The 22,887-nt window shown below is 39.9% G+C and overlaps 1 protein-coding gene across 1 annotated transcript in view; it reads right to left on the bottom strand.

The window, feature by feature from the left end:
* The window catches only part of CCDC113 (coiled-coil domain containing 113), a 32,320-nt gene extending 12,931 nt beyond the window's left edge, over positions 1–19,389 (bottom strand). Inside the window, exons 1-3 of the mRNA XM_051974575.1 lie at positions 19,192–19,389; positions 1,791–1,917; positions 859–1,020 (exon numbers count right to left, since the gene is read on the bottom strand). Coding sequence (XP_051830535.1) covers positions 859–1,020; positions 1,791–1,917; positions 19,192–19,301 — 399 coding nt within the window. The 5' untranslated portion in view covers positions 19,302–19,389. The remainder of the gene's footprint in view (positions 1–858; positions 1,021–1,790; positions 1,918–19,191) is intronic.
* Positions 19,390–22,887: the final 3,498 nt, after the last annotated feature.

Here is a 22,887-nt window from a genome sequence, read left to right as displayed (position 1 = left end):
TTCCTCCCACCTGCCCTTCAGTTGATGGTCTGCCCCTTCATTAACTGGTGCTTTTGTTCTGCTCTAAGCTCAAACCTCAAAAGACTTCTTAACTCCTACAGTGTGCGAGTTGGACTCTGCCTCCGGTAAGCCCGCCCTATCTAATTTTATTCCTCCTACCCCAACTTCCCAAGATGCTCCCTTTAAGTAGGCCAGTCTCCTCCCTGTCCATTCCTTTGTGTTCTTCTCCTTGCCTGGAATGAACGCACTGCGGTCCATCCCACTCGGCCCCATCCTCGCTCCTGAGCCAGAAAGCTCCATCTGCCTGTCCAGGATCCCTTCCCTCACTACCCTGGTCCCCGTGGCTCCTCCCTAAGCCACAGTCTGTATCACATACTTTGCCATTTAATTGTTAACTGGATTGTGTGGTTTGTTTTTGGGTCACCTGGATGAGTCCGGTCTATCCAACCAGGTCATATGTGTCTTGAAGGCAGCGATGGGTGTTTGCTGAACATCTGGACCTCTCCTTTGGCTGCTCTGCCTTCTGGCCCCCTTCTCACAGTTCAGACCCCATGTTGTGCAGGAGATCTTCCCTGGCTCTTCTTCTACGCTCCCTGCCAGGACCTTTCCTCCAGACATCCTCTCCTTCACACAGTGTACATCTGGTATATACCGAGCTGCTTGTCTGTTGTCCCCCCACCCCCTGAGACCGTGAACTCCTAAAGGGCAAGGACCCTAGCACAGCATACAGTTGGTGCTTAATAAATGCTTGCTGATTAACTAATGAGTGCCAAATATAGATGTGTATTTATTAGCTAACTGATTAATTAGCAATGATTGAGAAAAGAATTATACTGACTATTCTCGAGAAAATGATACCTCATACCGCTGAAGTTCCTTCTCAGAATTTGCTCTCAATTGCCTCATTTCTTCTTTGACATCATCTAGTTCCCGCAGGGCGAGGTCACATTTCTGATCCACCGAGAGGAGCATTAGCCGATCTGTGGTTACCCGGGACTTGGATTTCCGCCTGCTCCGAAACTGTTGGTTAAGAGACTCATGACATCATCAAGCTGGAACCAGGTAAATAAAGGAGTGTCTGGGGCCTGGAGCCCCCTAAGAGGAGGACCCAACATGAAAACTCAAACCTAGTCTAAGCCATTAGGAGCAGTATAATGGAAAACATCCCCCTGGCATTCTTTTCAGAAAAGTTCAGAAATGATTCATAATGTCTATATTTTGAAAATTAATGTACAAGGAAAATCAGGAAAAAAATTTAAAATTATTTTATATATAACTGGGAAACAATAAAAATATTAAATAAATCTTAAAAAGAAAAGTTCAGAAAAAAAAGTCCATGAAGCTCCATCTGGACCAAGTCTGAAGTCAGAGCCAGGACCCTAGGATTGGAGGTTGGGAGAGTGGGGGTGGGTAGGGTCAGTTTCAAATGTAAAGTGCACCTGGTCCTGGAAGGCCATTAAAAACTTTTCTAAATTTAATTTATGCATAATTTAAAAAAAATCTTTTCTAGCACCCATCTCTTTCACTTTCCATGTATTCAAGATTCCCATGTAATACTGGAAAACAGGATCTACATGTTGAGGAAGGTTCTCTTCTATCAAAAAGACTTACCAGTAACTAAAAATACCTTCTTCCACACCAATTAAGAAAGAAAGGAAAGGAGACATTAAAAACAGGGAGAAAAGGACAAAGCAGCTTCTTGGAGGAAGCGGTGATTTACAAAGTAGATGTGGAAAAGTCCCTAAATATTGGAATAAAATGGTACAAATGCCTTGCACTGAACTAAATACCTGTGTAAAGTCCAATGTGGATGACTTGAAATCGGACAAACGTGGGAAGCGCTGATCCCGAGGTTCCAGCTTATTGTAGTATTTCTCAAACATCTCTGTTTCGATTTTGAGAGAAGAGTTTCCATAGCTACAAAAATGGGAGATGACTGAATAAATCTCACTATATGGTTACTCTTGAGCCAAAAAGGACAGTGGTCAGTGTCAAACTAACTTAAAGAACCACAAAATTCAGAGGCTGGCAATTGAACTGTGTGTTATTTTGAAGATAAGATTATATAGGTTTCACCTTGAAATTTCTACTTTGTCAAATGTAAATCAACCCAATTACTACATTTTTGCAATTACACACATACCACAACCTTCAGACATTTCTCCTGGTTTATGTGGTTTTTTTTCTCAGTTATTTTATTTCCAGCACCCAACAGATGGAATATCTACTGGAAATTCATTAAAAACAGAAGCAAGTTTGCAACAGATGGTTCTTAAAAAGTTTGAGATGATGAGCGATATTCATCATGTGCCTACCCAAATGATGGCTTTCTAACCTTCTCAAGGGCAAAAATATAAGCTTATGCCAGTATCGGGAATATTTCTACTACTGTCCTATTACAGACAGTGGAATTTATTACTTTGCTGAAAAAAACAGTTGTAAGATTCCTACTGTGTGCAGAGCCCCACTCTTATATGTGGAGGAGGATATCAAGATGATACCCTCCCCCACCCTCAAAAGCATTCACAAACTAGGAGTTAGAAAGAAAAACAAGAACAAACACTAGATTTTTCTCCCACTGAGGAATTTTTAGGAATAGTGTTCAAGGGACATGATATCTGCCAGCATCCTCTTAGCTCAGAAGACTCAGAATATAATCCCAAAGTTTTAAAAGATGCCCTGAATTTTTTTTTGAGATATAATGTTTCTCTGGTGAAATTAAAGGGAATAACTTAATCTAGACAAGGAAAAAATTGAATCCCCTTTTGATGGCTTTAAATAGCTAAGCCCTAGTGGCAGTAGTTCAATTGGTGGGAGTTTCATGCCAGGAGCAAAAGAGTAACAAGACCCCTGAAAGGGAATCATTTTTTTAAGAGGAGAGTGTTTCTCTACTCCCTCAAACACATCATTTTGAAGAGGTATGAGATACTTAGCCCAAAAAAAGGCAGAGAGCAAGCTCCAGAAAAAACATACAAAGGGAGACTATTTCATGAGAAAGAAGAAGCTTCACAAAATAGAATCCCTGGAAACAGAGAAGAATGGTAGCTATGAAAGAGAAGGTCTTACTGTAAGCCCAACTGAGCAACCCATCCAGCAGATATAATGCACCCAGAGGTGAATGAGGAGTCTACAAAGACAAAAGAACTTGCCAGCTCTGCAATAGTACCAACTGTACATGTATCTCACTACCACGGCCTCTAAGTTTGAGCCTATCCTTACAGTAGCCACTGTGTGAAGTTACGTGTGCCCAGGTTTATGGAGGATATTTTGTAGCTATTATTTCTTACAATGCCAAAGTCAATGCCTTTACTAAGACTTAATTGTGTCTACTGGCTCATTGTTTATGGGAAACATAACAGTAGGGGTTCTTGAGCAACAATGTTAAAATGCCACAGAATGAATCCCAGAATTCAGGACCCAATCCTCAAGTTTGATTGAAAGTTGGAAAAGTGGCCCCACACTAAAAAATGGAAATTCAAATCTTTTTTCAAAACACATTACTTTGCCAGGTACTTAAATTCTCATCTGGACTATACATTCCACCCTAATCTTTCTGTTCTAGTTTTACTTCCTGCCTGTCATGGTTTTGAGAGTTTAGTCCTGGGGCTCTTAACATAGGGTCCATGGATAGATTTTAGCGCCTCTATGAACTTGGATAAGAAAAAAAATTTACATTTTTATGTTTTCACTAACCTGTATATGAAATTTAATATCTCCCTCAATTATTTAAAAGCATTATTTTGGTTACTTTATAGATCTAAAAAAAAATAACAAAATTCATCTGAAAGAACAAAAGGTCAAGAATTTCAAGGGAATTAATGAAAAAAATGCAAAGGAAGGTGGCCTAGCTGTACCAGACCTAAAACTATATTACAAAGTGACAGTCATCGAAACCATTTGGTACTGGCTAAGAAATGGTGGATCAGTGGAAGAGGTTGGATTCACAAGACACAACAGTCATTGACTATAGTAATCTATATTTGATAAACCCAAAGACCCTAGCTTCTGGGTTAAGAACTCACTATTTGACAAAAATTGCTGGGAAAACTGGAAAATAATATGGCAGAAACTAGCCATTGATCAACACCTAACACCTTATACTAAGGTAAGATCAAAATGGGTTCACTATTTAGACATAAAGAGTGCTACTATAAGCAAATTAGTAGAACAAGGCATAACAAAGCATAGTCTATCTCTTAGATCTGTGGAAAAGGAAGGAATTTATAGTTCTACAGAAGAACTAGAGAACATTATGTAATAATGCAAAATTTTTAATTTTGCTTATATTAAGTTTAAAAGTGTTTGTACAAACAAAACCAATGCAGCCAGGATTAGAAGGGAAGTAGAAAGCTGGGGGGGGGGGGGGGAATGCTTACATCCAGGGTTTCTAATAAAGGCCTCATTTCTAAAATATATAGAGAATTGACTCAAATTTATAAGAAATCAAACCATTTCCCAACTGATAAATGGTCAAGGAACAATTTTCAGATGAAGAAATTAAAGTCATTTCTATGAAAAAAAAATGCTCTAAATCATTATTGATTAGAGAAATACAAATTAAGGCAACTCTGAGTTACCATTTCATACCTTTCCAATTGGCTAAAATGACAGGAAAAGATAATAATAAATGTTGGAGAGAATATGTGAAAACTGGGACACTAATACATTGTTGATGGAACTGTAAAGGGATTCCGCCATTCTGGAGAGCAGTTTGGAATTATACCCAAAGGACTATCAAACTGTGCATACCCTTTGATCCAGCAGAGTTTCTACTGGACTTATATCCCAAAGAGATCTTAAAGAAGGGAAAGGGACCCACATGTGCAAAAATGTTTGTAACAGCTTTTTTAGTGGCAAGGAATTGGAAATGGAGTGGATGCCCATCAGTTGGGGAATGGCTGAATAGACTATGGTATATGAATGCTATGGAATATTATTGTTCTATAAGAAACCATCAGCAGGATGACTTTAGAGAGACCTGGAGAGACTTACATGAACTGATGCTAAGTGAAATGGGCAGAGCCAAGAGAACACTGGACACAGTAACTGTAATGTTCTAGTTAGCTTTTTGGAGGTCTCGGGACAGCCTTGGTTTCAGCAGAATAATCATAATGAGAATAGAGAGGGATAAAGTCCAAAGTCTTTATTGTCTCCTTCAGTCTCCCAGTCTGCATCAGTAGTCTCAGCCAATTAGCCAGTCAGCAGTTTGCACATCTCAGTGTAACATCCTGCTTTCTAGAGCCCCCACCTTGGGGTGACAAAATGTACTATTGTTTTCTAGAGCCCCCACACTGGGGCGGATTAAAATATAGTGTCCAGATTAGCTCTCTGGAGGATCTTGGGACCAGCCCGAGTCCTTGGTCTTAGTGGAGAAGTGATGAAAGCAGGAAAGCCACCATGAGGCTGGTCAAGTCTTCCTTTCTGTGGCTGAGTTTGGCCCCAGTTTAGTAGTTGATTGTTTTTTGTCCACTTGAAAACATCTACACGCAAAGCTTCAAATTAAAATGCAGATTGGACAAAAACCCAATAAGAATTTCTTAAAATGCAAGAACTAAAAAAAAGAATTTTAATAGAGTAAAAAAAAATTAAAAGGAGAAAATGTTATATGAGAGTAAGTGATAAATGTGATAAGCATAATAGATGAAAAATAGAAAAAATGAGAGCTATGGAAAAAGAACTAACACTACACAGATAATAACTCCCTAAAAATCATAATTGGCCAAATGGAAGCTAATGACTCCATGGGAGAGTGAGAAATAATTAACTTCCCTATTTCTTTTGATGGTTGACCATCCACTAATCCAGGTGAATAATCTTTGACTTTTCTTTCTTCCTTCTTCACTCTTCTCCCAATACTCCAAAATCCCTTAGGAAATTTTGGTTGTTATTGAAAGACTTTATTGAAGTACATATGTCTCTTCAAACTTTTCAAGGTCCAAAATGCTTCTTAAATATTTGTCTTTTGCCTTCATACACCATACTGTCCACAGCACACATTAGCACAAGATGGACTTGTGATTTCATCAATGTAAGAACTTTCTTGTGGAGTTTGGAAATCATCTAAAAGTAATAGTAGATATGTCTTTAGAGTGTTATTCAAAGCTCAAAGTGAGGAAATGACTTGTTCATGATCACAAAATGAATACCTAGTAGCAAGAGGGATATAAACCCAAATTCTTCCTTGCCTAAACCAGGTACTCTCATCACACACAAGAGAGATACTCTCTTGGCTTATGCCATAATACAATCAGTTGTCAAACTTCTACCTCCTCTATTTAGAGTATACTCTATAATTACAATGTCACCATCGCATTGGTAGGCATTCACCTTCTAAGGGATAAAACTGCCCTTAAAGCATGTCAAGAAATAATTACATGTTCTGCTTTGACCAGAAAGATCTAGCAGATGTCTGGATAACTGAAATCCTCATCACAACTATACCTTGCCTCTGATGTAGGCTTGTGTTCAGTTTTCAAAGTTGCTCATCTATTTCTTCTTCCTACCCAGGTGATCACTGAACTGCTGAGAAGAACCAAGTTTTTCATAGTTGATCATCTCACAATCTCATTGTTATTGTATACAATGTATTCCTGGTTCTGCTTGTTTTGCTCAGCATCAATTCATGAAAATTTTTCCAAGCCTTTCTATAATCAGCTTGTTCATCATTTTTTAGAACAATATCATATAGCACAACTTTTTCAGCCATTCCCTAATTGATGGGCGATTACTCATTTTCCAATTCTTTGCTACCACAAAAAGAGCTGCTAAAAACATTTTTTCACAAATGAGTCCTTTTCACTCCTTTAACATTTCCTTGGGATACCAACCCAGTAATGGTACTGCTGGATCAAAGTATATGAAGTATTATATCCCTTTGGGCTTAGTTCCAAATCGCTCTCCAGAATGGTTGGACTATTTCACAATTCCACCAATAATTCACTAGTGTCCCAGTTTTCCCACTTCTCCTCCAACATTTATCATTATCTGTTGCTGAAATCTTAACCAATTTAAGAGGTGTCAGGTGGTACCTCAGAGTTGTTTTAACTTTTTAGCAAGTATTCATTAAGTACTTATTTTGGATTAAGGATTAGAGTGGATGCTAAGGATATAAAAACTAAACACTAAAAAATTCCTGCCCTCATAGACCTTCCATGAGGGGAGCAACAACATATAACACATAAGTAAATATAAAAATACATACAAATTAAAATACTTTCATGGGAAAGGAATGTAGGCATTAACAATGAGAAGAATCAGAAATAGTCCCTTAAAGAGATGGCACTTGAGCAAACTTTGAAGGAAATTATATATTCCAGAGACAGAGAGGAAGAAGGTATTTCAGGATCACTTAAAAACATTATGGAAAGCAATGTTAGTGGAAAATGGAAGGTTGTATTAAAAAATAGCAAAAATTTAAAAAGCCAATTGGACTGGAATGTGGAATTAATAAAGGGCAACAGATATGAAATTATCTTCAAAGGGTGTTGATTAGTTGGAGCCAGATTATAAAAGTTTCAAACGACATCTACAAGGGTTAAGTATTTTATTTTAGAAGTTATAGGGAGTCACTGAAGCTTGCTGAACAGGAAAATTGCATCGTCAGACCTGTGTTTTTAAGAATATCAATCTGAATTTCTAGTTAAAATTCTTTGGTCTATTCATGTTTGTCCATAGGGAAACAGCCAGTAGAAAGGAAGAGATTAAAGATAAATGAGAGTGGAAATGATAGAGAGAGCAATGTGCTGGAGAAGATATGTTGAAATGGGGTCGATTATTCCTATACAAGAGTTCTGGAGAGGGCCACCTTTCCAAATAAGACAGTTGAAGGAGGAGGAAGGGTGATGTGAGTTGAGCAGGAAGGGAGAAGAAGGAGCTCTCAGTGAATGGCCTTTTTTCAGTGAAATATATAAGGCAAGGGTTTAGTTGGGAGGTAAAAAATGAGGTTTGAAAAAGCTTGAATAAAACCATTTGTGGTGAGTAGAATGTTAAGTCACTAAGTAGGAAAGGATTGCCTTGCTGCAGTGAGAGCCAGGTTGAGATTATTTAATACAAATTGATAGTGGACCCAGTCAGCATGGTTTCATGATTTTTTCCAAATTCATTTATCAGCTTGTATGAAAAGCAAAGGCAGGAGAGAGTGGAAGAAATTCAATGTTGATGCTTGTCAGGGCAAGATACAAAATCTTGCAAGGTCGATGTGCTTACAGCCTGTTTCTACATTTTTTTTTTATTCTAGTTTTGACTATCTTATCATCACTGAGAAATCCACTGTAATATGTTCCTTGGTTACTTAATTGTCTTTCCTCTTGAAGTTAGCAATTATAGTGCTGACTTTTCATTATAATGAGCCTCAGAGAATTGAATCTTGCATTCTTCTCTTTGGGGATGCAATTTCTTTTTACTCGAATTGGAGTTTTTTTTCTGAAAACAATTTCCTTGAATATAATTTATTTTTTCCTCATTTCCATCCTCCTTATAATTTTTCTCCTTCTTTTATTTGTGCTTATGTTTAAAAAAAAGTGTTGCTTAATTAATTTTTCTTTTGTCATTTGATCCATGAACTGGGTTACCAAGACCAAAAATCAATCAACAAATGGCCAATATCCCAGCAACAAATCTCTCCATAGGGAACTTGGCTGGTCCTTGAGACTTTTCCAATGTGGTAGAACTGATGGATCTTGTGCAGTTGGCAGAGCCTTCAAGAACTCAGAGTCACCTCTGCATTAAAAGGAAGCATCAAAATACCACAGCATGCTGGAAGATCCTTTTATGCAAGATTGCTACAAGAATATATATTAAATGTGACTGCCTGGAATGAAGAAGCATGGTTGGTCTGTAATCTCATTAATATGATTACAGAACACATGACAATTACTATAAGCATTCAAAGACACTTCTCAGGGTGTATCCCATCTGTGGGTACTTCTGTTACTTCAACTACTTCAGCTATCAGTCATATCTCTAAAGGAGATAGAGACTCTTGCTCTTCACTTTTATTTCCTATTGAGGTGAATTTTTACTTGCTTATGTGGATTTTTAGCAATTTTTCTTCTCTTTGTTGGTTTTATTGCTCTTTGAGGAATATGTGAGGGGCCATGCTTTTTGAAATTCTTCAATTCCAGCCCAAATGCCACATCTTCCATTAATCTTTTGATAGTATCTTCTTCCAGAAGGAAGCTCTCCCTTCTCTGTTCTCCTATAGCCCTTTCAACCATTCTTCTTCAATGTTCTTCCATTTTTATAGCATTCTCACTATTTCAAGGTAGTTTCACTTGGGTTATTACATTTGATTTACCCAACTATGCTAGGTACACAAATGGGAATCCCCTTTTACAGATGAGGAATAGGAAATTCAGGCCAGGAGGATAGATCACTTCCCAGCTGTATCACACTAGCTGCAAGACATCGAGTGAGAGAGCATGATCTACATTCAATCTGCAAACTTCTCTTCATCCTATAAATGGGGAACATTTAGGGCCTACCAGGGATCCTCAAACTATGGCCTGCGGGCCAGATGCGGCAATTGAGGACAATTATTCCCTTCATCCAGGGCTATGAAGTTTCTTTATTTAAAGGCCCACAAAACAAAGTTTTCGTTTTTACTATAGTCCGGCCCTCCAACAGTCTAAGGGACAGTGAACTAGCCCCCTATTTAAAAAGTTTGAGGACCCCTAGTCAAAGCTCATCACATTCTGCTTTGCATTAGTCTCTCTCTATATATGTCTGAGCTCCTCCACCCCACCCCCCTTCCTGTCATTCTAAGTTCCCTGAAAACAGGAATCCTTCTTTATTCATTTCTATATCCTCCACACTGCGCGGCACAATGCCATGCATAGAAATATCTGGTGAGTCATGTACAAAAATGTTTGTAGCAGCTCTTTTTGTGGTAGCAAAGAAATGGAAAAGGAGTGGATGCCCATCAACTCGGGAATGGCTAAATAAGCTGTTGTACATGAAGATAATGGAATATTATTGTTCTATAAAAAATGATGAACAAGCTGATTATAGAAAGGCTTGGAAAGATTTACATTAACTGATTTTGAGCAAAACGAGCAGAACCAGGAATACATTGTACATAATAACAGCAAAAATATTCAATGATCAACTATGAAAGACCTGGTTCTTCTCAGTGCTTCAATGATCCAAAGGAATCCTTGGACAGAAAATGCTATCTGCATCCAGAGAAAGAACTAAGGAGACTGAATGTAAGTCAACACATGCTATGTTCATTTCTTTTTTCTTTTCTTTTTTTTTTAATCTCTCCCATGGTTTTTCCCTTCTGCTCTGGTTTTTCTCTCCCAGCATAATTCATAAAACAATGTATATTAAAAATATCTGGTGAGTGATTGATGATGAATATATGGCACTTCATATACTATTCCATACATCCTCACATAGCATCTTAATCTGAAAACACAGCACTCCAACTTTGTTATTGTTGTTTGTCCTTCATTATCCAAGGGGGCCATTATGTCAGGGAGCTAATGCTATGACATGAAATGAATTGGATTCAAGTGAGGGAAGGCTGGGCCCTCTCCCCCTCCAGAGCCATCTGAGTTCAATGGCAAGCTATGAATCAAGACGATTGAAGATGGCCCTGGATGTGTCAAAAGCTTAAGATCACAGAGATGAAAGGAAATATCGAATCCATCCATTCCAAGCTCAATCTTTGCATAATATCCCTCTGCAGGTGACCCTCAAATGTCTTTTAAACTCAAGTCCTATGGCTTAAAATCTATTTGTTTCAACCACATCAAGAGTACAGTTTATCAGAAGTGTCTCCTCAAGCTGAATTCATAGCACAGACACAGATTCAGCAAATACTTGTATACTTACAAATTGAAGCACAAAAGTTATAGCAATATTGATTTTATTATTATTAATCATAAGTATCATTAAATTTTAACATAGATATTTTGGTCCTTCTTTTCATATTCTCTATGATGTAGTTTCTAAGATAAGTGTATTATAAACTGTTAGAAAATCTGATATATTTTCTAAAACTGTTTCTTTGATTTGTTACATGAGACTAGCAACCACTTCCTATATTTAGATAGTTATATAAGACAGATGGGAAATGCAGTCTCCAAATGGACTTGTGACCCTGACCTTGTACTTGTTATTCAGAAAATATACAACTCCTTAGGCTTAAATAATTATTTCTCATACCAGCAATAATAACAGACTTTTTAAAGACATGAATATTAGAACGGTCGCAATTTTTATTCTTTTTATATGAACAAATGAAGTTTTCTAAATTATCTAAATTAAATATAATCCTAATATTAAAAGCATCAAATAATATTAAATGAAATCATCAAAATTAATTAAAATGATTATTTCCTTAGAAACTTCTATTTTTTATTTTTTTCTCAAAGCACTTACTGGGATACAAATGAACTCAATACATATTAATTCAACTTTAGTATGACTCCTTTCATTTTTTTTCAATCCTTTGTTAAAGATATTAAAAGTTTCACAAGCTTAATGAAAGAAAAATCCAATTTAAGAGCTGGCAACAACCTTAATGATTACAGAATCCAAACCTTCACTTTATAGTTGGGGAAGATGAAGCAATGGGAAGTAAAATGTCCAGCTTAATGTTTCCAACCTAATAAATACCAGGAGGTTTATAGCCAGGTCTTCTCTCTCCAAATTTAATGCCCTTTTGAAAATACATGATGGCAAGGACTAACCCTTTCCAGCTTATCCCTGGCCCCAGTTTTACAAAGGGGGGAGCGTTTCCAGATTAGCATCTCAAGGTTCTCTGTGAGCTTTAATCTGGAGAGGGAGATTTGGGGAATACTGCACGCAAGGGAAAGAGTCAAGCAGCCTTTGCGCTCCTGGGGCAGGGCTGAGGACTTTGGGCTGGGTGGTCAGAGGTAATGAAGGAGTCCTGCAACCAAGGGGCTCCTTTACAACCTTCCCAGTGATGACTGCCCAGCCTCCCCTTAGGGGCACCCTTCCCACTTGGGGGCAGCCCCAATTATTAACTTTCCGGGACACCAAACGTGCTCCCTGCTTTTGCCCGCAGAACTTGGGTTTCTGAAGCTTTAGCCTCTTGGCTCTCTCTCCTGAGGGATCGTCCAGATCCAGGTGCCAACTGATCCACAGCAGGGGCTGACCAGGAAGATGTAATCGGGCAGCTCTCCCAGGGCCATTACCCCTGGCCTGGGAAGCTCTGACAGCTCTACAGAGAGGACCAGGGAAACCATGAAAAAGGCCTGGGAGACATCTCGGGCCACTTCATGGGCTCCCAAGCTGGGGTCTGGGGACCCTTCCCCTCCCTTGCTCCAAAATTCCCCCTCAGTAATGGGTCCTGATCCCGATCCGTTCTGCCCACCTCTTAGAACCATACTGGGCTGGCCCGATGAACATCACAGAAAAGGAGATTATTGTGGAAAGGGGGACTCTATAGACTTGGATGCTGGCCCGGGAAACAATGCTTCAAAATTGTCCGCACGGACGTGGACAGGAATTTTCTCTGATGTGACCTTGACCCTGCAGGATTCTGTAATCCTTAGCCCTGGCATTAGGCTAGAAGCCCTATCAATGTTTTACATTCCAGGCAGGGGATATCCTAGTGGTCACCACTAGGCCTGGAGGCAGGGATGCCAGTCAAAAGCCCTTCTGGACACTTCCCAACAGACTCTTTCCTGATGTCTGCCTCAGTTTCCCCAACTGTAAAAAGTGCCTACCTTCTAAGTAGTTGAGGATAAAATGAGCTAATGTGAATAAAGCATTTAGCACTCTGCCTGGCTACAAAAATGCTCCCCACCATCATAGCTAAACTACTTTGGGAAATGCTGGGGTAACTTCATCTGTGTCCGTACAATAGAAGCTTTGTAATAGGCTTTTATTGCACCAGAAGGTTAGTAAGTTGCTCCTGACCCAACAAGAATGACTTCTGAAAAGAATACAAAGAGCCTCTCAACTGTGAATCAACAACACTGGCTTTGCTGGGATCATGTATAGGCAGAAGGGTTTGTACTCTTATTTATTGTTGGAATATTAAGAAATATAGATATGCAATTGGATTGCTCATTGTCTAGGGGAAGGGGTGGGGAGAAAGGAGAGAAAAATTTGGAATGCAAGATGTCATAAGGGGGAATGCTGAAAATTATCCATGTTTATATTTTGAAAATAAAAAGCTTTAAAAAAAAGAAATATATATTGTTCTGTAAGGAACGACCAGCAGGATGAATACAGAGAGGACTGGCGAGACTTACATGAACTGATGCTGAGTGAAATGAGCATTATATACCTCAACAATGATACTGTTTGAGGATGTATTCTGATGGAAGTGGACCTCTTTGATAAAGAGAGCCTTAATTGATCAAAGATGGACAGAAGCAGCTACACCCAGAGAAAGGTGATGAATATAAACTGCTTGCATTTATGTTTTTCCTCCCGGGTTATTTCTACCTTCTGAATTCAATTCTCCCTGTGCAACAAGAGAACTGTTCGGTTCTGCACACATATATTGTATCTAGGATATACTGCAACCCATTCAACATGTAAAGGACTCTTGCCATCTGGGGGAAGGGGTGGAGGGAGGGAGGGGAAAAATCGGAACAGAAATGAATGCAAGGGATAATGCTGTAAAAAATTACCCTGACATGCGTTCTATCAATAAAAAATTATTAAAAAAAAAAAGAAATATATATGTAATTGGATTGCTTGCTATCTGGGGAGAGGCTGGGGAGAAGGGAAGGAAAAAAATTAGAACATAAGATTTTGTAAGGATGAATGTTGAAAATTATCCATGTATATATTTTGAAAATAAAAAGCTTTAAAAAAAAGAGAAATATATATTTAATTGAATTACTTGCTGTCTAGGAGAAGGGGTGATAGGAAGAGAGGGAGAAAATTTTGAAATACAAGGTTTTTGCAAGGGTAAATGCTGAAAACTATCTTTGCATGTAATTTGAAGTAATTATTTATTTTAAAAAAGAAATACATATGTATTCTTTATTATGTTTAGATAGCTATAGGTTTCTTAAGACCTTGGGCTTAACAAACCCTGCGCGCACACACACACACACACACACACACACACACACACACACACACATACACGCTCACACTTTCTACTTTGGCTCTGGCAAATTTTTCACATTAAAGAAGGAGGAATAAAAAGGCTCCAGCTCAGCCTCCATGGGCCCAGGTTGCTGGCTGAAGCCCTCTGCCATAGAGTGGGAGGTATCCTACCTCAAGTATTTATTAAGCACCTCCTGTGTGCCAGACACTGTGTTAAGAGCTAGGAATACAAAAAGAGGCTAAAGACAATTTCCTGCACTAAAGTTCACAATATAATGAGGGAGACAACAAGAAGTACATATGTACAAACAGAATAAATAGGAAATAATTGGCAGTGGGAAGGCACTAGAATTAAGAGGGGTTGAAGAAGACATCAAGGAAAAGATGGGGACTTAGCTGGGACTTAAAGGAGACCCTTCTGGGAGTAGGAAACACCTAGAGAGAATGTATGGAGCTAAGAAAAGGAGTGTCTTGTTCGTGAACTATCCAGGAGGCCAGAGTCACTAGACTGAAAAGTTTGTGTCAGAGACTGAGGGGTAAAGACTGGGAAGATACAGGGATTGAGGATGCTAGAATATAAAAATCTTTAAACTTGTAGATCATGTAGTCTAGTGGTGATAAATAGACATTCTTTAGACTAATTATAGCCATAATAATCCAAAGAGCATTTTGAACCAGACTTTTTTTTTAAAGAAAAATTCAAAAAATATAAAAATAAAATAAAAACTAAAGAGGTTTGATTTGCAAAAATGTTTGTAGTATCCCTTTTTGTAGTGGCAAGAAACTGGAAACTGAGTGGATGCCCATCAGTTGGAGACTGGCTGAATGAGTTATGGATGTTATGGAATATTGTTGTTCTATAAAAAAACAATTAGCTGAATGATCAGAGAGGCCTGGAGAGATTTACATGAACTGATGCTGAGTGAAGTGAGCAGAACCAGGAATACATTGTACACAGCAACAAGAAGATTAGACGATGATAGATGTGGCTCTTTCCAACAATGAGATGATTCTGATCAGTTCCGATGATTTTGTGACAGAAAGAGCCATTTACATACAGAGAAAGGACTGTGGGAATTGAATGTGGATTACAACACAGCATTTTCACTCTTTTTGTTGTGGTTTACTTGCATTTCATTTTCTTTCTCATCTTTATTTATCAAATATCAAATATTTATTTGATTTTTCTTGTGCAAGATAATTGTATAAATATGTATGCATATTTTGGATTTAACATATATTTCTCTTTTTTTTTCCTGAGGCAATTGGGATTAAGTGATTTACCCAGGATCACAAAGCCAGGATGTGTTAAGTGTCTGAGGCCAGATTTAAACTCAAGTCCTTCTGACTTCATGGCTGGTGCTCTCTATCCATTGTACCACTTAGCTGTTCCGTATTTAACATATATTTCTACCATGCTTAACATCTATTGGACTACTTGCCATCTAGGAAAGGGAGTGGGGGGAAGGGGAGGGAAATTGGAACACAAGGTTTTGCAAGGTTTGTCAAAGAATTATCCATGCACATGTTTTGAAAAATAAAAAGCTTTAATTTTTTTTTTAAAAAGAGCTTTAAATGGCAGAGAGAGTTTTTGTATTTGCTTCTGAAGCCAGTATGGAGCCGCTGAGGTTTGCTGAGGAGGGGGTGACATAAACAGATAGGACTTTGGTAATTTGGCGGCTGAAAGGAAGATGGTATGGCGTGGGGAAGAGACTAGACTAGGGCAGCTACCAGGTGTGAGGTGAGAATATATTGGGAAGGTGGGGCAGGTTGGAGATGCTGGCAAGGTGAAATCAACGGGCTTGGTAAGAGCAGTAGGAGAGGTAGGACAACTAGGAGAATCCCCGGGGGCATGTGCCAACCTAGACAGAAGAAAGTATCTGGAGAAGACAAATGGTCAACATTGTCAGGGGCTCAGAGAGGTCAAGGAGATTGAGACCGAGAAAAGGCCACTGGATTTGGCAACTGAGATCACGAGTAAGTCTGGAGAGAGCAAGGCTGGCAGAATAAGGTCAGAGCTGGATTGGAAGGAGTTAAGTCAACAAAAGCAAAAGATGGAAACACTGATTATAAACAGCTCCCCTAGGGTAGAGGTAAAAAAAAAAAAAAAAGCTGGGGAGGAGAGAATAGTGAGCCAGCTAGGGAAGGAAGGGAAGTGGTCTGGAAGGTAGGGGATCTGTACCTAACAGCTTCCAGGATTCCAACTGGGTGATAGATTATGAAGAGCAAGAACTTCAAAGGTAGCACCGGGGAAAGACTTCAGGAGAATGGAGGCGTCCAGGAGGAGGGAAGGGACTTAAGACTAGAAAGGCCTGTATGCAGTCAGCTACCTCTGGATCCAGACCAACTGGTGAAAATGGGCTCCAGAGGGAGCCAGCATCTTTTCACACTTAGTCACATGTAAGGCCCTTGCTTTCCTTCTTGTACAACTTTTGTTTGGGACAGGTATTTCATGAAGGATTTTTTAAGTCTTTGGATTTGATTTTTTTCAGGCAAGAAACTCTTCTCCCAGGGGAGATTTTGGATCAGGGTGGGAGGAAATGGGAACAGAATTCTTTCACCACAGTAACCACCTAGTATGATAAGGACACAATTTTTTGCCTCAGAGGGCTAATAGAAACCCTCCTAACACAAACTCTCCTACAAGATCCCTGGCATTTCTAGTGAGGAGGGAATACATAGATGCTGAAGGCAGCACAGTTCACTTTGGGACTGATTAAATATCTATTTGAAAATGTTTCCTGAAAGATCATTATATACTTCAACAACAATACTATATGATGATCAATTCTGATGGACCTGGCCATCTTCAGCATTGAGATGAACCAAATCAGTTCTAAAGGAGCAGTATTGAACTGAACCAGCTACACCCAGAGAAAAAACTCGGGGAGATGACTAAGAACCATTACATTGAATTCCCAATCCCTATATTTTTACTCGCCTGCATTTTTTTATTTCCTTCACAGGTTAATTGTACAATATTTCAGAATCCGATTCTTTTTGTACAGCAAAATAATGGTTTGGACATGTATACTTATTTTGTATTTAATTTATACTTTAATATATTTAACATGTATTGGTCAACCTGCCATCTAGGGGAGGGGGTGAGGGAAAGGAGGGGAAAAATTGTAACAAAAGGTTGGCAATTGTCAATGCTGTAAAATTATCCATGCACACAACTTGTAAATAAAAAGCTATTAAAATTTAAAAAAAAAGAAAAGAAAAGAAAAGAAAATGTTTCCTGAAGTTGGTTGTTTTCAACAATGAGGTGATTCAGGTCAATTCCAATAGATTTGGGATGTAAGGAGCCACTTGCATCCAGGGAGAGGACTATGGGGACTAAGTGTGGATCACATAGTATTTTTACCTTTTGTTGTCCTTGTTTGCTTGCAAGTTTTTTTCTTTCTCATTTTTTTCCCTTTTTGATCTTATTTTTGTTATGTAGCATGATAAATGTGGAAATACATTTAGAAGAACAGCACATGTTTAACCTGTATTAGAATACTTGCTGTGTAAGGGAGGAGGGTTGGGGAAAAGGAGGGAGAAAAATTTGGAACACAAGGTTTTCCAGAGGTAAATGCTGAAAACCATCTTTGCATATATTTAAAAAAATAAAAAGTTATGACAAGAAAGGAAGGAAGGAAGGAAGGAAGGAAGGAAGAAGGAAGGAAGGAAGGAAGGAAGGAAGGAAGGAAGAAAAAAGGAAGGAAGGAAGAAAGAAAGAAAGAAAGAAAGAAAGAAAGGAAGGAAGGAAGGAAGGAAGGAAGGAAGAAAAAAGGAAGGAAGGAAGAAGAAAGAAAGAAAGAAAGAAAGAAAGAAAGAAAGAAAGAAAAAGAAAGAAAGAAAGAAAGAAAGAAAGAAAGAAAGAAAGAAAGAAAGGAAGGAAGAAAGGAAGGAAGGAAGGAAGGAAGAAAGAAAGAAAGAAAAGAAAGAAAAAAGAGAAAGAAAGGAAGAAAGAAAGAAAGAAAGAAAGAAAGAAAAGAAAAGAAAGAAATAAGAAAGAAAAAAAAAAAGAAAGAAATGCTTCCTGATCAGTTTAAATCTGTCCCATACGATTTCTACCCATGGCTCTTACTAGGGTTTCTGAGGTCAAGAACAAGGGCTTCCCTTTGCCAGGATTATCATGGAGCCCTGGGCGGAACCCCTGGCTCTGATTCTAACCTCTATGTCCTGTTCTTGCTCTCTGGGGTCAGGCAGAGCAGGAACTTCCACCTGACAGTGATGATGGTGGAGACCTCCACCAGCAATTAGTGCTGTGGGGATCCGGCGCCAAGGCCATCATCTGGCTCAGTTGCCTCATTTGAGAGGGGCTGGATTGGCGGATCTATTCCTTTTCAGCATCGAAGCCTTGGGGTGGGGGGTGGGGGGGCGGGAAAGAGGCCTTGGAGGTGCTCTAGTCTAACCGGAGTCTGTGAACTGGTGTCGTAGACAGACACATAGATTGATTGATTGACTGATCAATGGATGAACAGGGATGGATATAAACAGATGTAGACCGATGTTTTGATAACTCCTTCATTCTCATTGCTTTTCTCTCTATACACCGTGCATTTAAGCAGCTGCTGGCACACTAGAGACCCGAGGTCTGGGAGATCAGAATTCAACTCCAGTCTCAGACACTCACTAGTCAGTGACTGACCCTGCCCAAGTCACTTGAAGTGTCTGCCTCAGTTTCCTCAACTGTAAAATGGAAGGAATAACGGCACCCGCTGTCAAGCAGAGTCATTGTGTGGGTCCAAAGAGGTATTTAAAGTTCCCGGCACACAGTAAGTGCTACATAAAGGCTGTTTCTGGTTGCTTTCCTCTCCTCGTGCATTAAAAATGTGATTCTGGGAAGGGATCTATCATCTTTACTAGTCTCCCAAAGCGGTCCGGGCCGTAAAAAGGGATTTGGACTCCTGGAGCTTGTCCAAGCTTCCTTATTTCATGTGCAGGAAACCAGGGCTCAAGAACGGGAGTGACTTATGCAAGATCAGAGATTCGCACCCTGGAAATCTATTCTAGGGTCTGTGTCCAAAGGAACGCTGGAAGCAGGGGGGAGGGGCCTTCCTTGCATGTGGACAGAAGAGGAGCCTGAGGCTCCAGGAGCCCCCGGGGAACCTCCCCAGCCCGGCTCGGGCGCGCGGGCCTCGAGGCGGAGGCGGCCGGTACCTGAGCTCCTCCACCAGGCCGCAGAGCTGGATGATGGGCAGCTCGATCTCCTCCCCGAACTGGGATTCGGAGGTGAACAAGCTCTCCGTTTCGTCTTCGCCGCTCGCCATGTTGCTGCTGCTGCTGCTGCTACTGCTGCTGCAGCTCGCGGTCCTCTCCCCTCCTCCTCCTGCAGCCTCGGGAGCCGCCGCCTTGGACTTCGCGCGCCGCAGAACGCGTTGCCAGGGCAACGGGAGACGTCACTGGCTGCGACGCGCGGCGGCGCGTTGCCGTGGAGACGGGACGCCGCGTCGCCGGCGGCTGCGCCGTGGCTCCCCCGCAGGCTCCCACTCCGCCCTCCTCCCAGGCCAGTTCCCAGCCAGGTTGACCATTCCTCCCAGGCGCCTAGGCAGTAGGTACCCGCAGGTCCTTTAGCCTCTAGCAGGCCCCCAGGAGAAACTGCTTGTCAACCGGGGTCTCCTGCTGCGCCCCACTAATCCACAAACAGCTTTCAATCCCATTCCCAGAATCTCACAAATGAGGCAACTGAGCAAGATGATGGCCTTGGCGCCGGATAACTGAATAAACTAGGGTTGCTAAAAAAAATGGTGTTAGGTCATGGCTGGGATTTTGTCACGCTGTCTCTGACAATCCTTATTTTTTAGCTTGGGGTTCTGATTTCAGCAGCCCCAAACTTGACCTGGTTGGAAGGCTAGCACTCAGCTATAACGGCTTCTACGAGCCTTTGTGCGTCAGAAGAACTGCTGTCCCGTACAGCCACTTGCTGGCTAAAGCTTGCTGAGTCTGCCTCCGGAGTCCGTCCCCCGCTCCCAGGCTACCTTTCATCTGGGTTGTTTCACCCGTTATTTCCCTCTCGCCGGAGCTCTCCCGTTCTCAAACTCGACTCCCCATAGCTGCCGAATGGCTGCTCCTAAATCCCAGCTCTGGCTTCTCCCTGTCTGAAGAAGCTTCCTAAGATAAATTTCCCCCTATCTAGGATTTAAAATCCACCCTAGTCTGACCCTTTCCAGAGCGATACACAACCTTCAGCCCTCAGGGGGTCAATTTCCAAGCCAGACTGACCTGTTGGGCATTTTTCATGCAGGATGTTCCACCTCCGCCCTTAATGCATTTGTAAAAGCTCTCTCTTCTTCGCTCCCGGAGTCCAGCGAGCAAACATTTATTAAATACTAATGTGCTGGGTTGATGGGATAAAAGACGAAAATACGAAAATAGTTCCGATGTCCAGGGTCTTGGGAAGAGAAAACGTGTGTGTTGCAATATACATACGTATCCTCGCACGGGGCTATTTACAAGGTGATTTGGGGAGGAAGGCTCTGGCGCCTAGAGAAATCTGGAGAGGTCCCATGTAGAAGTTTAAAAGAAACTAGGATTCTGAGAGGCTGACGTTCAGAGAGGGCATTAGAAGCGTGAAGGCTATCCAAAGACAGGATGTTGTCTTTGAAGGATACTGGTTATTTTGATTGGACGATGGAGATGAACACGACTGGAAAAGTAGCTGGAAGTCAGTATGAGAACCAAACTAACTCCATTTTATGAACAACCTCCATTTTGTTGTTTTCCTCAAATACAATCGCCTGATTTTGAGGAATTCCACCTCTCCCTCCCAGCTCAGAAAATGCAAACTTTCTCCTCAAATAAGAAATCAGGTTACCCACTCCTAGATCCTGTTTTCCATCCTGCTTATTGTCTTATTGTGTAAAAAGCTCTGCAAAATCTGTATTCAGGATTCTTGTGTTTTCTGAGAGACCCTGGACCTGTTTTGTTCTGCCACTGCACGCCTTGCAAATAAATCAGTCTTTTGATATAAATCTACTCATAATACCAGGTCATGGAGGGATTTAAATGACAGAGGAGTTTGTATTTTACCCAAGAAAGAATGAGCCATTGATGTTTAAAAAGTTAAGAGAAAAATTCTAAAGTGTTTATTACGATTTCTGGCATATAGTAGGTACTATATAAATATTAGGTATTTTTATTAAATATTCAATGTGATCACTTTGCATATATGTATGTATGAAATTTTCCACATCCATACTGGTCCTGACCCCTGGCTTCCTTGACTTCCTTTGAATCATAGCTAAAATCCCACCTTCGACAAGAAACCTTTTTCGATCTTCTTAAAATAGGGAACATTGTCTCTCAATTTATCAGTGCTCTCCCACTGTTTATGATGTCACAGGAGGAGGTGTTCACGATGATGATGCTATTGAAGACTTACTTAAATCTGATTACCTTGTTTCCTTGGAAGAGAAAAATTTGAAACAGAAGCCTATTTCAGCTACAATAAGCTAAAAGTGCAAAGCTAATTAAGAACTTTGGTAAATCCATAGTAAATTAGGTTGGAGTCTATTGAAGCACTTACCCTGTGAAATAATTAAGTTGTTGGGTTTGGGAGCCTTGGGCTCCACTAATACCGTGTAATATTTTGTGATGCCCTGACAGAAATAAGTGTTTATCGAGTTCATCCTAATACTTTTGGGACATTTTCTCTTTTTTGGGGATGTCAGAGATCTTTGAAACTAGCAGCTTTAAAAAAAAAAAAAAAGCTCTCATCAGATGGAGAAGGAAAAGACTTCAAGAACTACCCTTAGATGTAGTTCCCATTGTTATTTTGGGGAGCAAGTAAGTAGGTTGGAAGATTCTTAAAATACCATTTTCATCACATCATCACCCTGCTGAAAGGCCTTCAATAGTTCCCCTTTATATGTAGATAAAGTCCAGACTCTTTAGCCTGGCATTTAATGTATAGTTACCTTTAGGGTCATACTGTCCTAACTGTATATATGATCTGATCTTATACTAGAACCATAGGAGAATAAAGTCGGTTTTAGTTAGTACTTGGATAAAAACTATTCTAGAAAAATCAGGCTTTTCAACTGCATCCAAAGGGCAAGTGGGTGCCCTCTTACTAAAAAGTCTTCAAGCAAATGCAGGCATGTTGTAGAGGGAATTTCTGTTGTGGACTGTAATACTAGATGACCTCTATTATCCTTTCCTAGTCTTGATTCAATGATACAGTTCCAACCTTATCTCTCTCCACACTAACCCCAGGGCATATTCCTCCTGCCACACACATCCTGGCTCTGGCCTGTGTCCATTTTTGGAATGCCCTCCCTAGCTCTTTTGTGGCCTTCATCCCCGATTATTTTGCAATAATACCTAGCTCCTTTCAGCTGATAAAGTTTGGGAGCTATAATAAGTTATTGCACATATTTAACGTATATCAGATGGCTTGCAAAAAAGAATATTGAAAATTACCTTTACATGATTTTGGAAAAATAAAATACTACTAAGGAAAAAAATTAAAAATTTTTAAAATCAAAAATTAAAAATAAGAAAAGGATCTGGTATTGATTTTTCTAAGAGTCCCCATCTTGGGGGAGGAGGGGAATGAGACTGGGAGAGGGGCTGCCCTAAATTCTCTCTCTCTCTTTTTTCAAATTTATGGAATAAAACAAACATTTCCATACTATAGTATACTTTTTAAAAAGATAGTTGTACATTAAACTACAAATCTACTATACACAATTGTTATATCTCAAATATACAACAAAATTACCATGTAAATTTTTTTCTTTTTTTCCTCCCTAGATTCTTAAGAAATTAAAAGAAATTTTTGGACTACAAGTCATCCAATGCCCCTCCCCCATCAAGTGTGTATGTGTATGTGTGTGTGTGTGTATCCATATGTGT

The sequence above is a fragment of the Antechinus flavipes genome, chromosome 2 (assembly GCF_016432865.1).
Source record: "Antechinus flavipes isolate AdamAnt ecotype Samford, QLD, Australia chromosome 2, AdamAnt_v2, whole genome shotgun sequence".
Classification (NCBI taxonomy): Eukaryota; Metazoa; Chordata; class Mammalia; order Dasyuromorphia; family Dasyuridae; genus Antechinus; species Antechinus flavipes.
Note: the sequence above shows the minus strand (reverse complement) of the source record. Positions and strands in the feature narration are given on the sequence as shown.